The sequence below is a fragment of the Oryx dammah genome, unplaced genomic scaffold, assembly GCF_014754425.2.
Source record: "Oryx dammah isolate SB20612 unplaced genomic scaffold, SCBI_Odam_1.1 HiC_scaffold_17, whole genome shotgun sequence".
NCBI classification, from domain to species: domain Eukaryota; kingdom Metazoa; phylum Chordata; class Mammalia; order Artiodactyla; family Bovidae; genus Oryx; species Oryx dammah.
Genome location: NW_024070201.1, coordinates 76,567,050 through 76,581,692, shown reverse-complemented (window position 1 = coordinate 76,581,692; position 14,643 = coordinate 76,567,050). Strand labels below are relative to the sequence as shown.

Below are 14,643 nucleotides of genomic sequence, written 5' to 3'. Positions count from 1 at the left end.
TCAGTATTTGCATTATTAACATAACTAAGAAGATAGTCTATAATTGATAGTGACCTTTTAGTGATAAATTATTAAAGGAAAACAGAAAATGCAGAACTATGTTTCTGCCTGCCTTAGAATAATATGGAGTTCTGACTGCACAGGTACAATGACAGATACATCAAAGACAAGTACCACTGCAGAATATTTCCTTTGTGCTATTAATGCTAACAGTTTCTCAATAAAAGAAAAATAGCTATGGATTTCCAGTGGTTAAGACTCTGCCTTTCAGTGCAGGGGTACGGGTCCCCAGATGGCACTAGTGGTAAGGAATCTGCCGGCCTATGCAGGAGACTCAAGAGAAGCGGGTTCTGTCCCTGGGTTGGGAAGATCCCCTGGAGGAGGAAATGGCAACCCCCTCCAGTATTCTCGCTGGGAGAATCACGTGGATAGAGGGGACTGGCAAGCTCCATACAGTGCACTGGATCACAAAGATTCGGACATGATTGAGAGTCTGAGCAAAAACTGGATAAAATAAAATAGAGCAGATTAATTAAGTAAGATACCACTTGACTCGAGGCCAAAAACAAACAAACAAACATAAAGCAGAAGCAATACTGTAATGAATTCACCAAAGACTTTAAAGAATGGCTGAACATTCTAATAAGTCAGATTAAAGTTGCAGATAGCTTAATGTTCAGGAACTTTCAACAGAAACCAGACTGTTCCACAGCTCCCTTCTTTGTATAAATAATGAATCCGAGACATGCCTTTCCCACGCTTATCTGTTTCTACTCTCTATCCCATTCCAAGAAGCCCTGTATGCTATCTACATGTTAGCATTAAATCTCCTTACAAGATATCAAAGCATACAAATACCACTTATATAACGGTAGCTTGAATTTAACTCTTTTTTTCTGCTTCCTCATGCAGATGTCTGGAAGAGATATGTCACAGATGAACTGCACGCAGGTAAAGGAGTTTGTTCTCGTGGGCCTCACGGATCAAGAGGAGTGGAAGAGGCCCCTCTTTGTCCTGTTCTTATCCATCTACCTCTTCACAGCAGCAGGCAACCTGGGTCTGATCCTGGTCATCAGAACAGATTCAAGACTCCACACGCCAATGTACTTCTTCCTTAGTAACCTGGCCTTTGTTGATTTCTGTTATGCTTCTGTTGTTACACCCAAAATGCTTGGAAATTTCTTGTACAAGCAAAATGTTATCTCTTTCAACTCATGTGCTGCCCAGTTAGGCTGTTTCCTCACCTTCATGGTATCCGAGTGCTTGCTACTGGCTTCCATGGCCTACGATCGATACGTGGCCATTTGTACCCCCCTCCTCTATATGGCCTCAATGTCCCGAGGAATCTGTATTCAGCTCGTAGCTGTCCCCTACAGCTATGGCTTTTTGATGGCACTGTTTCACACCATCTTCACTTTTCGTCTCTCCTATTGTCACTCAAATACCATCAACCATTTCTACTGCGATGACATGCCTCTTCTCAGGCTCACTTGCTCAGATACACGTTCCAAACAGCTGTGGATTTTGGCCTGTGCTGGTGTTACTTTCATCTCCTCTGTTCTGATTGTCTTTATCTCCTACATGTTTATTATTTCTACCATCCTGAGAATGAGCTCAGCTGAGGGAAGACGCAAAGCCTTCTCCACATGCAGCTCCCATATGCTTGCAGTCACCATATTCTACGGGACCCTCATCTTTATGTACTTACAGCCGAGTTCTCAGCATTCTCTTGACACAGATAAGATGGCCTCTGTCTTCTATACAATGATCATTCCCATGTTGAACCCTTTAATCTACAGCCTCAGAAATAAGGATGTTAAAAATGCCCTGAAAAAAATCATCACCAATAAAAACCAGGCTTCTGTGTTCACATTTAAAAATGATTTGATGGTGGGATGATTTGGGAGAATGGCGTTGAAACATGTATAATATCATATATGAAACGAATCGCCAGTCCAGGTTCGATGCATGATACTGGATGCTTGGGGCTGGTGCACTGGGATGACCCAGAGGGATGGTACGGGGAGGGAAGAGGGTGAGGGGTTCAGAATAGGGAACATGTGTATACCTGTGGCAGATTCATGTTGATGTATGGCAAAACGAATACAATATTGTAAAGAAAAAAAAATGATTCAAATAAATAAATGTGGACTTTCTCTCATGGTGCATTTTTCTTTTTTTAGTTAACTATGAAAAACTAGTCAAATGACTTGACCTTATTTGGTGTTCAATAAAGATTTCTTCAAACTAAAATAAATTCATTCTCTGAATTCTTTGTAATCAAACTTGACTTAGAATCATAATTTATATGTAGAAAGTATCATAAGAACTTACATGCCATTTCTCAAATTTTATATATGCATATATATATTTAGACATAAAAGTATACTTATATATTTATAAAAATTCATTTCATGTGATATCAACATAACTAGGTATAAGCCAAAGGTAGACAAAACTGAGTTCCATTTAATACCAAGTTTAAAATTATAAGAATGCTTTAATAATGTATCTTAGGGTGCTTTTGTAATATATTCCCAATTAAATGCTAAGAAACAACTGTAAATCAGTGATTTCAATCTGAATTGATTTTTCTCCCAGAGGCTATTTGGCAATGTCTGGAAATATTATTGATTTTCACCATGACAAGGTGGTGTAAATGAGTAGCCTTGCTATGTAGACAACCAAAGGTGTGGGTGTGTTAGTCGCTCAGTCTTGTCTGACTCTTTGTGAACCTATGGGTCATAACTGGCCAGGCTTCTCCGTCCATGGAATTCTCCAGGCAAGAATATTGGAGTGGATTGCCATCTCCTTCTCCAAGGCTGTAGATGCCGCTACATAAACTGTAGCGGACATGAAAAATTCGTCACACACAAAACAGTTATACAGTCCTAAACGCTAAGTTCCAATGCTGAGAAAGTCTGCCCTCAGAAATTATTTTCCAAGAATTGTAGACTTCATCCTGGTCAGACTGGGGAATGGTGTTACTAAAGCTTCCTACGTTCTTGGCCACTCGTGTCTGACTCCCTGTGGCCCCATGGACGGTAATCCATCATGTTCCTCTCTCCATGGAATTTTCCAGGCAAGAATCCTGGAGTGGGTTAGCATTTCCTCCTCTTGTGTCTCCTGCCTTAGCAGGCAGATTCTTTACCTCTAGCCACTTGAAAAGTCTCCTATAGACTTGCTGATATTCCCTTTATTTTTTTTCCATCGTGTGCCATTAAATCTCCAGCTGAATTATGCTTTTCTGTTCACATCTGTCACTCTCTACTTCATAAATCTTGAGGTGACTGTGTCACTTGTTCATGAATTTATAATTGCTAAATTTACTGTTTTCCTGTTATTATTATTAAAAACCCATCTTTGTTTACTGTAGTCCTATTTTTCTGTGACTTTATAAAATTTCAGCTCTCTTATAGTTACTATTGGCATGGAATCATTTTCTGTCATTTTTCTTTAAAAATATATTTATTAATTTATTTTTGTCTGCACTGGGTCTTCATTGTTGTGAGCCGGTTTTCTCTAGCTTTGGTGAGTTGTACTACTCTCTAGCTACAGTATCCAGGCTTCTCACTATGGTGAGTTGTCTTGGTACAGAGTTCTGGCTCTTGAGTGCAGTCTCAATAGCTGCAGTGCACAGACATAGTTGCCTTGAGGCATATGGAATCTTCCCGGACCGGCGATTGAACCCATGTCCTCTGCATTGGCAGCGGCAAAAACTGAGTGAGAATTGTGTCTCTTTTAGACAGCCAGTAGTTGGACTTTGCCTTTTTAAAGTAACTAAATATATATGCCTTTTGATTGGTGTAATTAGTACCTTTCTACTTAATGACATCTGGAGGGCTTGTTAGAACACGTATTTCTGGATCAAACATCCAGAGTTTAAGAGTCAGTAGGTCTGATACAGAGCCAGAAAGAAAAAATGCATTTTCAACAGCTACTTATGGTTTCCAAGTGTTGAATGAGGTTACTGAGAGGATGTGACCTTTGGCTGACTCTTGAGCTGGACCTGGACAACCAGCAGGTCCTCACTATCAATCCCGGCCGCCATGCCTCTGGAGTGCACTTTTCTGCCTGTTGCTTCCGCAGCAGAAGCCATTTTCAAGGATGCGGCCTGGAGAGCCTAAGGAGTTGAAACCATCTGGATGGTAGGCGTGCTGCTGCTGCGGCTAAGTCGCTTCAGTCGTGTCCGACTCTGTGTGACCCCATAGACGGCAGCCCACCAGGCTCCCCCATCCCTGGGATTCTCAAGGCAAGAACACTGGAGTAGGTTGCCATTTCCTTCTCCAAAGCAGGAAAGTGAAAAGTGAAAGTGAAGTCGCTCAGTCATTGTCCAACTCTTAGTGACCCCATGGACTGCAGCCTTCCAGGCTCCTCTGTCCACGGGATTTTCCAGGCAAGAGTACTGGAGTGGGTTGCCACTGTCTTCTCCATAGTAGGCGTGAGTGACCCCGTAAGTCTACTATATGAACTTTTAGGAGTCCAGGGGGCCTTTGCAGAGATTTACTCATCTTATAGCCACCCAAGCCAAGACGCATAGGTACATTCCCTTGCTATTTAAAGTTGCCACTGACCAATATGGGATGACCTGCTTCTTTCTTTTGTCTCCCCACCCTTCATGCATGCTTGTCTAGTTTCAGATCTCACCCGGGAAACTCTCATGTTTGCAAACCAATACCAAGTTGTCTTGATGTTGCTTGTCCAGGGCTCCGCTTTGATAGTCATTGCCTCAAATGATCTCTTCATCATATCTATATTCAGCTTCTGGTGGCTCTTCTCGCTTAAAAGTAAGTGCCTACATTTCTTTATTGGAGAACTGCATCAGGTTTCTTGAAGCTGTTATGCCTGTGGGCCAGGTAAGACAGAAGCAACTGGAAATTTACATCCCACAGGGACTAGCCCTTAGCAATGATTGATATGAGCACAGGAGTATACAGGTGGCCCTTGGACACTGCAAGTTTGAATTGCACAGGTCTACCTATGCATGAATAATTGTCCATTAGTAAATATTATAGTACTACAAGGTCTCTGATTGTTTGAATCCAATGATGGGGGGAGGAATCATTGATACAGTACGCCAATGCTAAGTTATACCAGATTAGCCCATACATTTACAGGTTACGGGTTGTTCAGTGTCAGCTGTTTATATTCAAGCTCCTTTGCCCACTCAGATCAACTTGAGCTACCTCTCTCCAGAACTCTTCCATGGAATCTAACCAAAATTCCTATCATGGGGACTTTAGTACTATATCCTTGTTTGGCTTACTTTTGTACCAGGAGCCACTTCCCATTCAATCCAATAGCTATTCATGGAAAAAATTCTTAACAAATCACATTTACACCAATCATTGATTCAGTGTCTCATTTTGGAGGAACCCAAATTAAGATGATATTATAATTTTGGGGGAATATATTATTTGTGCAATTTTCCAGAAAGAAAAGTCCTCTGATAGTCATATATCAGTTCAGTTCAGTTGCTCAGTCGTGTCTGACTCTTTGCGACCCCATGAATTGCAGCACACCAGGCCTCCCTGTCCATCACCAACTCCCGGAGTTCACTCAGACTCACGTCTATCGAGTCAGGGATGCTATCCAGCCATCTCATCCTCTGTCATCCCCTTCTCCTCCTGCCCCCAATTCCTCCCAGCATCAGAGTCTTTTCCAATGAGTCAGCTCTTCGCATGAGGTGGCCAAAGTACTGGAGTTTCAGCTTTAACATCATTCCTTCCAAAGAAATCCTAGGGCTGATCTCGTTCAGAATGGACTGGTTGGATCTCCTTGCAGTCCAAGGGACTCTCAAGAGTCTTCTCCAACACCACAGTTCAAAAGCATCAATTCTTTGGTGTTCAGCCTTCTTCACAGTCCAACTTTCACATCCATACATGACCACGGGGAAAACCATAGCCTTGGCTAGATGGACCTTAGTCGGCAAAGTAACATCTCTGGTTTTAAATACGCTATCTAGGTTGGTCATAACTTTTCTTCCAAGAAGTAAGCGTCTTTTAATTTCATGGCTGTAGTCACCATCTGCAGTGATTTTGGAGACCCCCAAAAATGAAGTCTGACACTGTTTCCACTGTTTCCCCATCTATTTTCCATGAAGTGATGGGACCAGATGCCATAATGAAACATTAAAGTTGTTTAACATTCATCAACTTTTCTCAGCCTACTTAATAGGAAGTGCTTCTAGCACCTCTTCTTATCACAAAAAGGGCTCAGAAATTTAAAAACAAAACTTTGAAAAAGTAAAAGTCTGAAGAATTATTTAGGCTATGTTGTCAAATCTAGTTTGCTCTTAGCCATGAAATTCTGGGTCCTTTTTCTTCTGGGGCCTTCCCTGGTAGCTCAGATGGTAAAGAATTTGTCTGGAATACAGGAGACACAGGTTCAATCCCTGGGTCAGGAAGATGCCCTGGAGAAAGGAATGGCAACCCACTTTAGTATTCTTGTCTGGAGAATCCCATGGATAGAGGAGCCTGGCAGGCTATAGTCAATGGGGTCTCAAAGAGTCAGACATGACTGAGCGACTTCATTTTCTTTCTTTTCTTCTGGAAAAAGAAAGCTAACTGAATGGGTATGGATATCAGGAGGCATGAATTTGACTCCTGATAGAACCACTAACTTTATTTCCTGTTTAAGATGTGAGCTTTCTCATTGGTAAATGATTGGGTTGTGTTAGATACCTGATTCTATTTTTTGTAGAATTATTTTGGTTAGAGTTTTTAAGGTTATTAATAATAATATCAATGTGTGCATGGGTGCTAAGTCATGTCTGACCCTTTGCGACCCTGTGGACTGTAACCCACCAGGTTCCTCTGTCCTTGGGATTCTCAAGCCAAGAATACTGGAGTGGGTTGTCATGCCCTCCTCCAGGGGATCCTCCCCACACAGAGATCAAACCTGCATCTCTGCATCTCCTGCATTGGCAGGTGGGTTCTTTACCCCTAGTGCCACCTGGGAAGCTCCAATAAACGATAATAACTAAAATCAGTCTGGTGGAGTGGGCTGGTAGAACCAAAGCTCTGACCAACTGTTCTTCTTAACACATTTTCCAGTGATCTTCCTTCTGGCCACTTAGAAACAACTTGAGTCAGTGCCACAAGGCCAAGTTGCTTTCATAGCACTCTCTGAAAGCTGTGAGACTGAATGTGGTCTATGGCCCCATGCTGCTTGGTAGTTCTTTGAGTGCCAATCTTTTCATAAGCATCATAGGAATTCTATTTTGACAAGGGAAATCTCCCACCGGTGCTATTTCCGAGCTGTCCTAAATTTTCCCCAATCCTCACAATGTTAATGTCCAGCTGTTCTTCCAATTATAAGCTTTTTTCAGTGTAGTCTCTTTCATGAGGGTGTAAATTCTACCAGGACATCTACCAGTCTGAAAATGGCAAAACCTAAATTTGAAAAAGAAGCTTTAATTTTTTTTTTTCTCTTGTTTGTTGGTTTTTGGCCACATGGCTTGTGAGATTTTAGTTCCTTGAACAAGGATTGAACTCAGGTGCTCAGCAGTGAGAAGCCAGAGCCCTAACCACTGGATCACCAGGGAATATCTAAGAAAGCTTATCTCGAAAATTTTGAGCTCTAGGTAACTAGCATTGCTTGGAAAACAGGTGTGATTTTCAAACTGTTAAGTATAACTTTTCTTTAATAATGCTGTTAGGGAAAACATGAAATTGCTGTGTGGGTCTGATTTAAAATGTGTTATTGAAATGAGGTTAATTTTATTGATGTGTTTGGGGATTCAAGGTTTCAATGATCATCATTTGTCATGATTTTTGTCATAATCTATTCCACAAGTTTCTAAATAACTGTAGTAATACATTTGTTTTATTTACAGAGGTTCAATCCCCAAGTGCTCACAGATCCGTCTCTTGTGACAACTCAGAAAGGAATGTGAGATAAATGAGTCCCAGTGGTACTTTCTCATGGAGATGGCATGAAATCTTTCTTCAGGTTCTCCCAGGCTTTCAAATGAAGATCTTGGGAGAGGAAAAAAACAAACAAACAAACAAACAAAAAAACTCACAAATCTCCCAAACTCTCTCTCTATAAGGGAAAATCCCATTGCTGAGGACTCTTTTCCAGGGAACAGCTACCAGGAGCACGGTCTAAATTGCATGTTTATTTGTAAAGCTCCTGCCTCAACAGCATGCTTATCTCATTTGCAAGGTTATTTGTCAAGTTTCTCTCCAGCAGTGAAAAACCTGGCTCCACTACTTAAAAGCCATTTAATTACTTGTTCGGCACCAATATACAGGTACAGCCTTTCAGAACTAACTTGGACCACCATGAGAAACAGATTTATAAACCAGAATGCAAAGTTTATATTCAGTTCCTTTTGTCTGTAATTTTACAATGACTAATCAAAGAACCATTTTCCAAAGTTACTCATGACAGTAAATCTCCCATCTTCAGTGTGATTATGCCATACATTCATTATACAGTTAAATACATTTGTATGCAATTTTTCCTGGCATTGTCTGGCAATCTCACTAACTTTTCTCTCTCTACATATATATAAAATTTAGTCTTTGCAATATGCAGTTCTATGAATTTATGATAATTGCAGAGAGTTAAATAACAATCCCCTTGGTAACATGCAGAACTGTTCCCTCACCTTAAAAATTCCCTTAATGTATCTCCTAGTCAAATACTCTCCCCTCCCCAAAACTTTGATCAACTGAACTGAACTCTTTCTCCTAAAGTTTAAGAAATGGAAAAATAAACTTTTCCCTGGGAAAAGCCCTTGATGACATATATATATATAACCAATGCTGAAATACCTTTATAAAAACTCAATCCTAACAAGTTTTGGTCAATAACTCCTCTTTATGGTCATTTGAATTCAACTAATGTATTGGCATGCAGGGATTTATACAAAAGATTTCTACTTAGTTAATTTTCCAACAGCCGTATACCAAGCAGAAGTCAAGCCATTTTACAGTTAAACATAAATGAGATCACAACATTTTTCCAACTGCATTAACCATGTTTGTCATTTAAAATAAAATACAAAATAATTATGTAATTTACTAAGCATAATTCATGTTAATTCATATAATCCTGATTGATGCTGACAGATCATGATCATGTCAAGCTGTGAAATGCAAGGATTTGCTACATTTCCTGTTCACTGAACCACATATGTCAATGCATCGTGTGCAAACAGTGTTAGATACTAACACTGCCACTCCCCTGCAGCCATTATATTAAAGCCCATAGTTATTTCATAGAAAACTACACGGTAAAATTTATATTCAAAATCACTATACAAAGCAGACAAATCCCTCATTGTATCCTCAGAAACCACATGCAGGATAGTCTGGTTATCCATCATTGATCCAGAACCTGTAGAGATGCAAACTCTTCCCTGCTTTGGGCCTCACAGTTTACATCAAAAGTTTTACTGATCCTCTCATTTATGTCAATTAGGTTCACTATGTGTAACTGAAGTTGTGTTTTTGACCTCCTATCTGAAACCTCTGCAAGATATAATTAAAGTGTCTGGTGAATTTTCAGTTAATTGCTGGACACCCTAAATTATGGAGAAGGCCAGAAAGAAAAACACCAATCCTTGGAAGAAAAGTTATGAGCAACCTAGATAGTATATTCAAAAGCAGAGACATTACTTTGCCGGTTAAGGTCCGTCTAGTCAAAGCTATGGTTTTTCCAGTAGTCATGTATGGATGTGAGAGTTGGACTGTGAAGAAGGCTGAGGGCCAAAGAATTGATGCTTTTGAACTGTAGTGTTGGAGAAGACTCTTGAGAGTCCCTTGGACTGCAAGGAGATCCAACCAGTCCATTCTGAAGGAGATCAGCCCTGGGATTTCTTTGGAAGGAATGATGCTGAAGCTGAAACTTCAGTACTTTGGCCACCTCATGAGAAGAGTTGACTCACTGGAAAAGACTCTGATGCTGGGAGGAATTGGGGGCAGGAGGAGAAGGGGACGACCGAGGATGAGATGGCTGGATGGCATCACGGACTCGATGGACGTGAGTCTGAGTGAACTCCGGGAGATGGTGATGGACTGGGAGGCCTGGCGTGCTGCGGTTTATGCGGTCGCAAAGAGTCGGACTCGACTGAGTGACTGAACTGAACTGATGTTATTAAATCAAGAGACATAGAAGTCATGGTACCTAATCTTTCCATCCATCTTGTTGGACAAGAATGGATCATACAGATGGGTAAATTAAGGAACAAGATCAGATAGAATATAAACCTGTGCCAAATGTCTAAGGATAAAGAGTTTCTTCTCTTGTAACCAGAACAGAGAAAGGGCAGACAACCCCAAGCCTCAGAGTAACCAGGGGAGGCTTCTTAAATGAGGAAAGAATGAACCTGTGGAGAAGAGAAGGAAGGTCTAGTAGAGCCTTGATTTTTGTAAGCTCCCAGTTTCACCAAGTCCATGATCATATTTCATTTCTTTCATAAGCTACAGCCAAACACGAGGATTTTTTGCCTCTGCAGTGACAAGCGGAGAACCATGGGGCCATGTTGAGGTGCAGATGAAAGCAGGCTGGCTTCTAACTGAGTGGCTCACGTGTCTTCCCCTGGGTGCAGGCCTCAGATGGATGACAGAAAAGCACAGGCCATGGAACTTCCAGGCTGCTCTCAGATAGAATCAGGGTTCTACTGCATTTAAAGATGGGGAGATTTAGTGTGAGGCACAGAGCGGTGACTGATGGAGAGTCTGGCTGGACTAAAGGTGAGAGCTTGTGTAAGAAAGCTACAGAGAACCAGGTCTGCCAGAAGGGTGGTAATTTAATACTAAAGAGCATTGAAGTCATGCACAATGCAAAAATTCAGGGGTAATTATTAGGACTTCCCAGGTGGCTCAGTGACAAAGAGTCTGCCCTCAATGCAGGAGACACAGGTTCAATCCCCGGGTAGGAAAGATCCCCTGGGGAAAGAAATGGCAATCCACTCCAGTATTCTTGCCTGGGAAATCCCATGGACAGAGGAGTTGCAAAAGAGTCAGTTACAACTAAGCAACTCAAAAACAACAAAATTATTTTTATTGGGCAGACTAGTGACATGCACAAAGGTGTCCTGTGGAAATACTTGAATGGAAGTGGCACACTGAAAGAATTGGAGGGAAGAGAAAACTAGAGTCGGGCAGATGAGTTAGGAGGCAGATGGTATGAGAGGACAGAGACAGCAGAGACAGAAAAGAATGGGCAAATCAGCAAGATTTTGCAGGTAATAGGTTTGGTGGCGAATGTACCAAGACTGAAGGAGATGATGAAAATGGAGGAGGAGAGAGGATGATGGTTTGAGGAGGACCCCTCAGCTTTGCAATACTGAAAAATGGCTTTCTACCTCCACAAGTCCTGGGTGATGTTTCATGGGCAACATACTCCATGATCTCATAAAAAATTTTTTAATTTAAAAAATTGTGGTGAAATGCTCATAACATACAACTTACCATCTTAACTATCTCTTGAGTGTGCAGTTCAGTAGTGTTGAGTACATTCACATTGGTGTGCAAGGAATCTCCAGAATCCTCATCTTGCAAATCTGAAACCCATTAAACAACTCCCCGTCTTTCTCACCAGCTCCTGTCAACCACTCTTCTACTTTCCATCTCTCTGAGTTTAACTATTCTCATACACTATTTGTTTTTGTGATTGGTTTATTTCACTTAGCGTAATGTCCCCAAGGTTCATTCATGTTGTAGTAGGTGTCAGAATTCCCTTCCTTTATGAGGCTGAATATAACATTCTATCGTATGTTTTCTTTATCCATTCATCTGTCTACTAATGGACAGTAGGGGTAACCTTCCACCCTTGAACTATGGTAAATAATGCTGCTACTAACATAGTGTGCTCTATTCTTTGGAATATACCAAAGAGTGGAATTATTGCATCATATGGTAATTCTTCCCTGGGCTTCCCTGCTGGCTCAGATGGTAAAGCGTCTGTCTACAATGCAGGAGACCCGGGTTCAATCCCTGGGTCGGGAAGATCCCCTGGAGAAGGAAATGGCAATCCACTCCAGCACTCTTGCCTGGAAAATCCCATGGACAGAGGAGCCTGGTAGGCTACAGTCCATGGGGTCGCAAAAAGTCGGACACGACTGAGCGACTTCACTATGGTAATTCTATATTCAACTTTTGAGGCATTTCCATACTATTTTCCATAGCAGTTGCACCATTTACACTTCCTCCAACAGTGCAAAGGATTCCAATTTCTCCACATCCTTGCCAACACTTATTTCTTTAATTATTTGTTTTTATTTATTTTTAATAGTAGCTCTCTTAATTGACAGGAATTGGCCCATGGTTGGATATTAAGGATGTGTTATTTCTTTCACTAGGTATAATTCTCTCTGCCATTTAGGAAAGCATTTTGGACTACACGGGCTTACGAGTGACTCTGAAAGGGTGAGAGCGTTGGGAAAAGAAAGTGAAAATGTTAGTCGCTCAGTCACGTCTGACTCATTGTGATCCCATGGAGAGTGTTGAGTAGGCTCTAATTTGTAGAGGAACTCATTCCCACACTTTGGTATATCCACTTACAAGCATCAACTTTTTTGTGACACTCTTAAGTTATTGCAACATAGCAGTCAGTTTGAACTGAATTTTCAATTCATAACGGTTTCATCTTACACACCCACTGCAAACAACACACACTTCCCTGAATTGGCATTGGAAAAAGGAAAGCAAAAAGCAAAAAGACAACAGACAGCCCATCACGGAACAAGATTTTATATTGTCCCAAGTGGTTCAATCAGTGACACTTATTGGAAACAATGTCCCTCTTCATCTACACAAACTCTGCAGCCCAAGGTTTGGAAACCAGGCCAGAGCATCTATCACTCCGCTCTTCTGTAGGTATTTAGTGATTATATCTCAAGAGTGATTCCTGCTTGTCCCAGTTGGTCACACAGTAGCATCCAGAGAAGAAAAGTTATAGCCATGAAAAATTTTATTTTTTTTGAGGTTTCGTTTATATAAATGTTGGCTTATTTTAAAGAAAATGTGTATGTGTTTTCCAGCAAAGAGTTGATGTCTATAGACCACTTAAATAGTATTCCAAGTACTCACTGGATCTTCAGGCCCCCAAGGGCCACGGAAAGCTGAGGATGCCAAATGCTGGCCTCCTTGACTATGGTGGGAATGATCTCTGTTCATCTCCAAGGCAAACCATTCAATATCACAGCAATCCAAGTCTATGCCCCAACCAGTAACACTGAAGAAGCTGAAGTTGAATGGGTCTATGAAGACCTACAAGACCTTTTAGAACTAACACCCAAAAAAGATGTCCTTTTCATTATAGGGGACTGGAATGCAAAAATAGGAAGTCAAGAAACACCTGGAGTAGCAGGCAAATTTGGCCTTGGAATGTGGAATGAAGCAGGGAAAAGACTAATAGAGTTTTGCCAAGAAAATGCACTGGTCATAGCAAACACCCTCCTCCAACAACACAAGAGAAGACTCAACACATGGATATCACCAGATGGTCAAGACCGAAATCAGATTGATTACATTCTTTGCAGCCAAAGATGGAGAAGCTCTATACAGTCAACAAAAACAAGACCAGGAGCTGACTGTGGCTCAGGTCATGAACTCCTTATTACCAAATTCAGACTTAAATTGAAGAAAGTAGGGAAAACTGCTAGACCATTCAGGTATGACCTAAATCAAATCCTTTATGACTATACAGTGGAAATGAGAAATAGATTTAAGGACTTAGATCTGATAGATAGAGTACCTAATGAACTTGGAATGAGGTTCATGACATTGTACAGGAGACAGGGATCAAGACCATCCCCATGGAAAAGAAATCCAAAAAAGCAAAATGGCTGTCTGGAAGGCCTTACAAATAGCTGTAAAAAGAAGAGAAGCAAAAATAAAAGGAGAAAAGGAAAGATATAAGCATCTGAATTCAGAGTTCTAAAGAATAGCTAGAAGAGATAAGAAAGCCTTCTTCAGTGATCAATGCAAAGAAATAGAGGAAAACAACAGAATGGGAAAGACTAGAGATCTCTTCAAGAAAATTAGAGATACCAAGGGAACATTTCATGCAAAGATGGGCTTGATAAAGGACAGAAATGGTCTGGACCTAACAGAAGCAGAAGATATTAAGAAGAGGTGGCAAGAATACACAGAAGAACTGTACAAAAAAGATCTTCACGACTCAGATAATCACGATGGTGTGATCACTCATCTAGAGCCAGACATCCTGGAATGTGAAGTCAAGTGGGCCTTAGAAAGCATCACTATGAACAAAGCTAGTGGAGGTGATGGAATTCCAGTTGAGCTATTTCAAATCCTGAAAGATGATGCTGTGAAAGTGCTGCACTCAATATACCAGCAAATTTGGAAAACTCAGCAGTGGCCACAGGACTGGAAAAGGTCAGTTTTCATTCCAATTCCAAAGAAAGGCAATGCCAAAGAATGCTCAAACTCAATTGAACTCATCTCACACGCTAGTAAAGTAATGCTCAAAATTCTCCAAGCCAGGCTTCAGCAATACGTGAACAGTGAACTCCCTGATGTTCAAGCTGGTTTTAGAAAAGGCAGAGGAACCAGAGATCAAATTGCCAACATCTGCTGGATCATGGAAAAAGCAAGAGAGTTCCAGAAAACATCTATTTCTGCTTTATTGAGCATGCCAAAGCCTTTGATCAAAAGGAACTGT

The 14,643-nt window shown here is 41.0% G+C and overlaps 1 protein-coding gene across 1 annotated transcript; it reads left to right on the top strand.

The window, feature by feature from the left end:
- Positions 1-927: 927 nt before the first annotated feature.
- Positions 928-2,201, top strand: LOC120875993 (olfactory receptor 8U9-like). Its single transcript, XM_040257722.1, has 2 exons — positions 928-1,863; positions 2,184-2,201. The coding sequence occupies exons 1-2, from the start codon at positions 928-930 to the stop codon at positions 2,199-2,201; spliced, it is 954 nt and encodes a 317-aa protein (XP_040113656.1).
- The last annotated feature ends 12,442 nt before the right edge of the window (positions 2,202-14,643 follow it).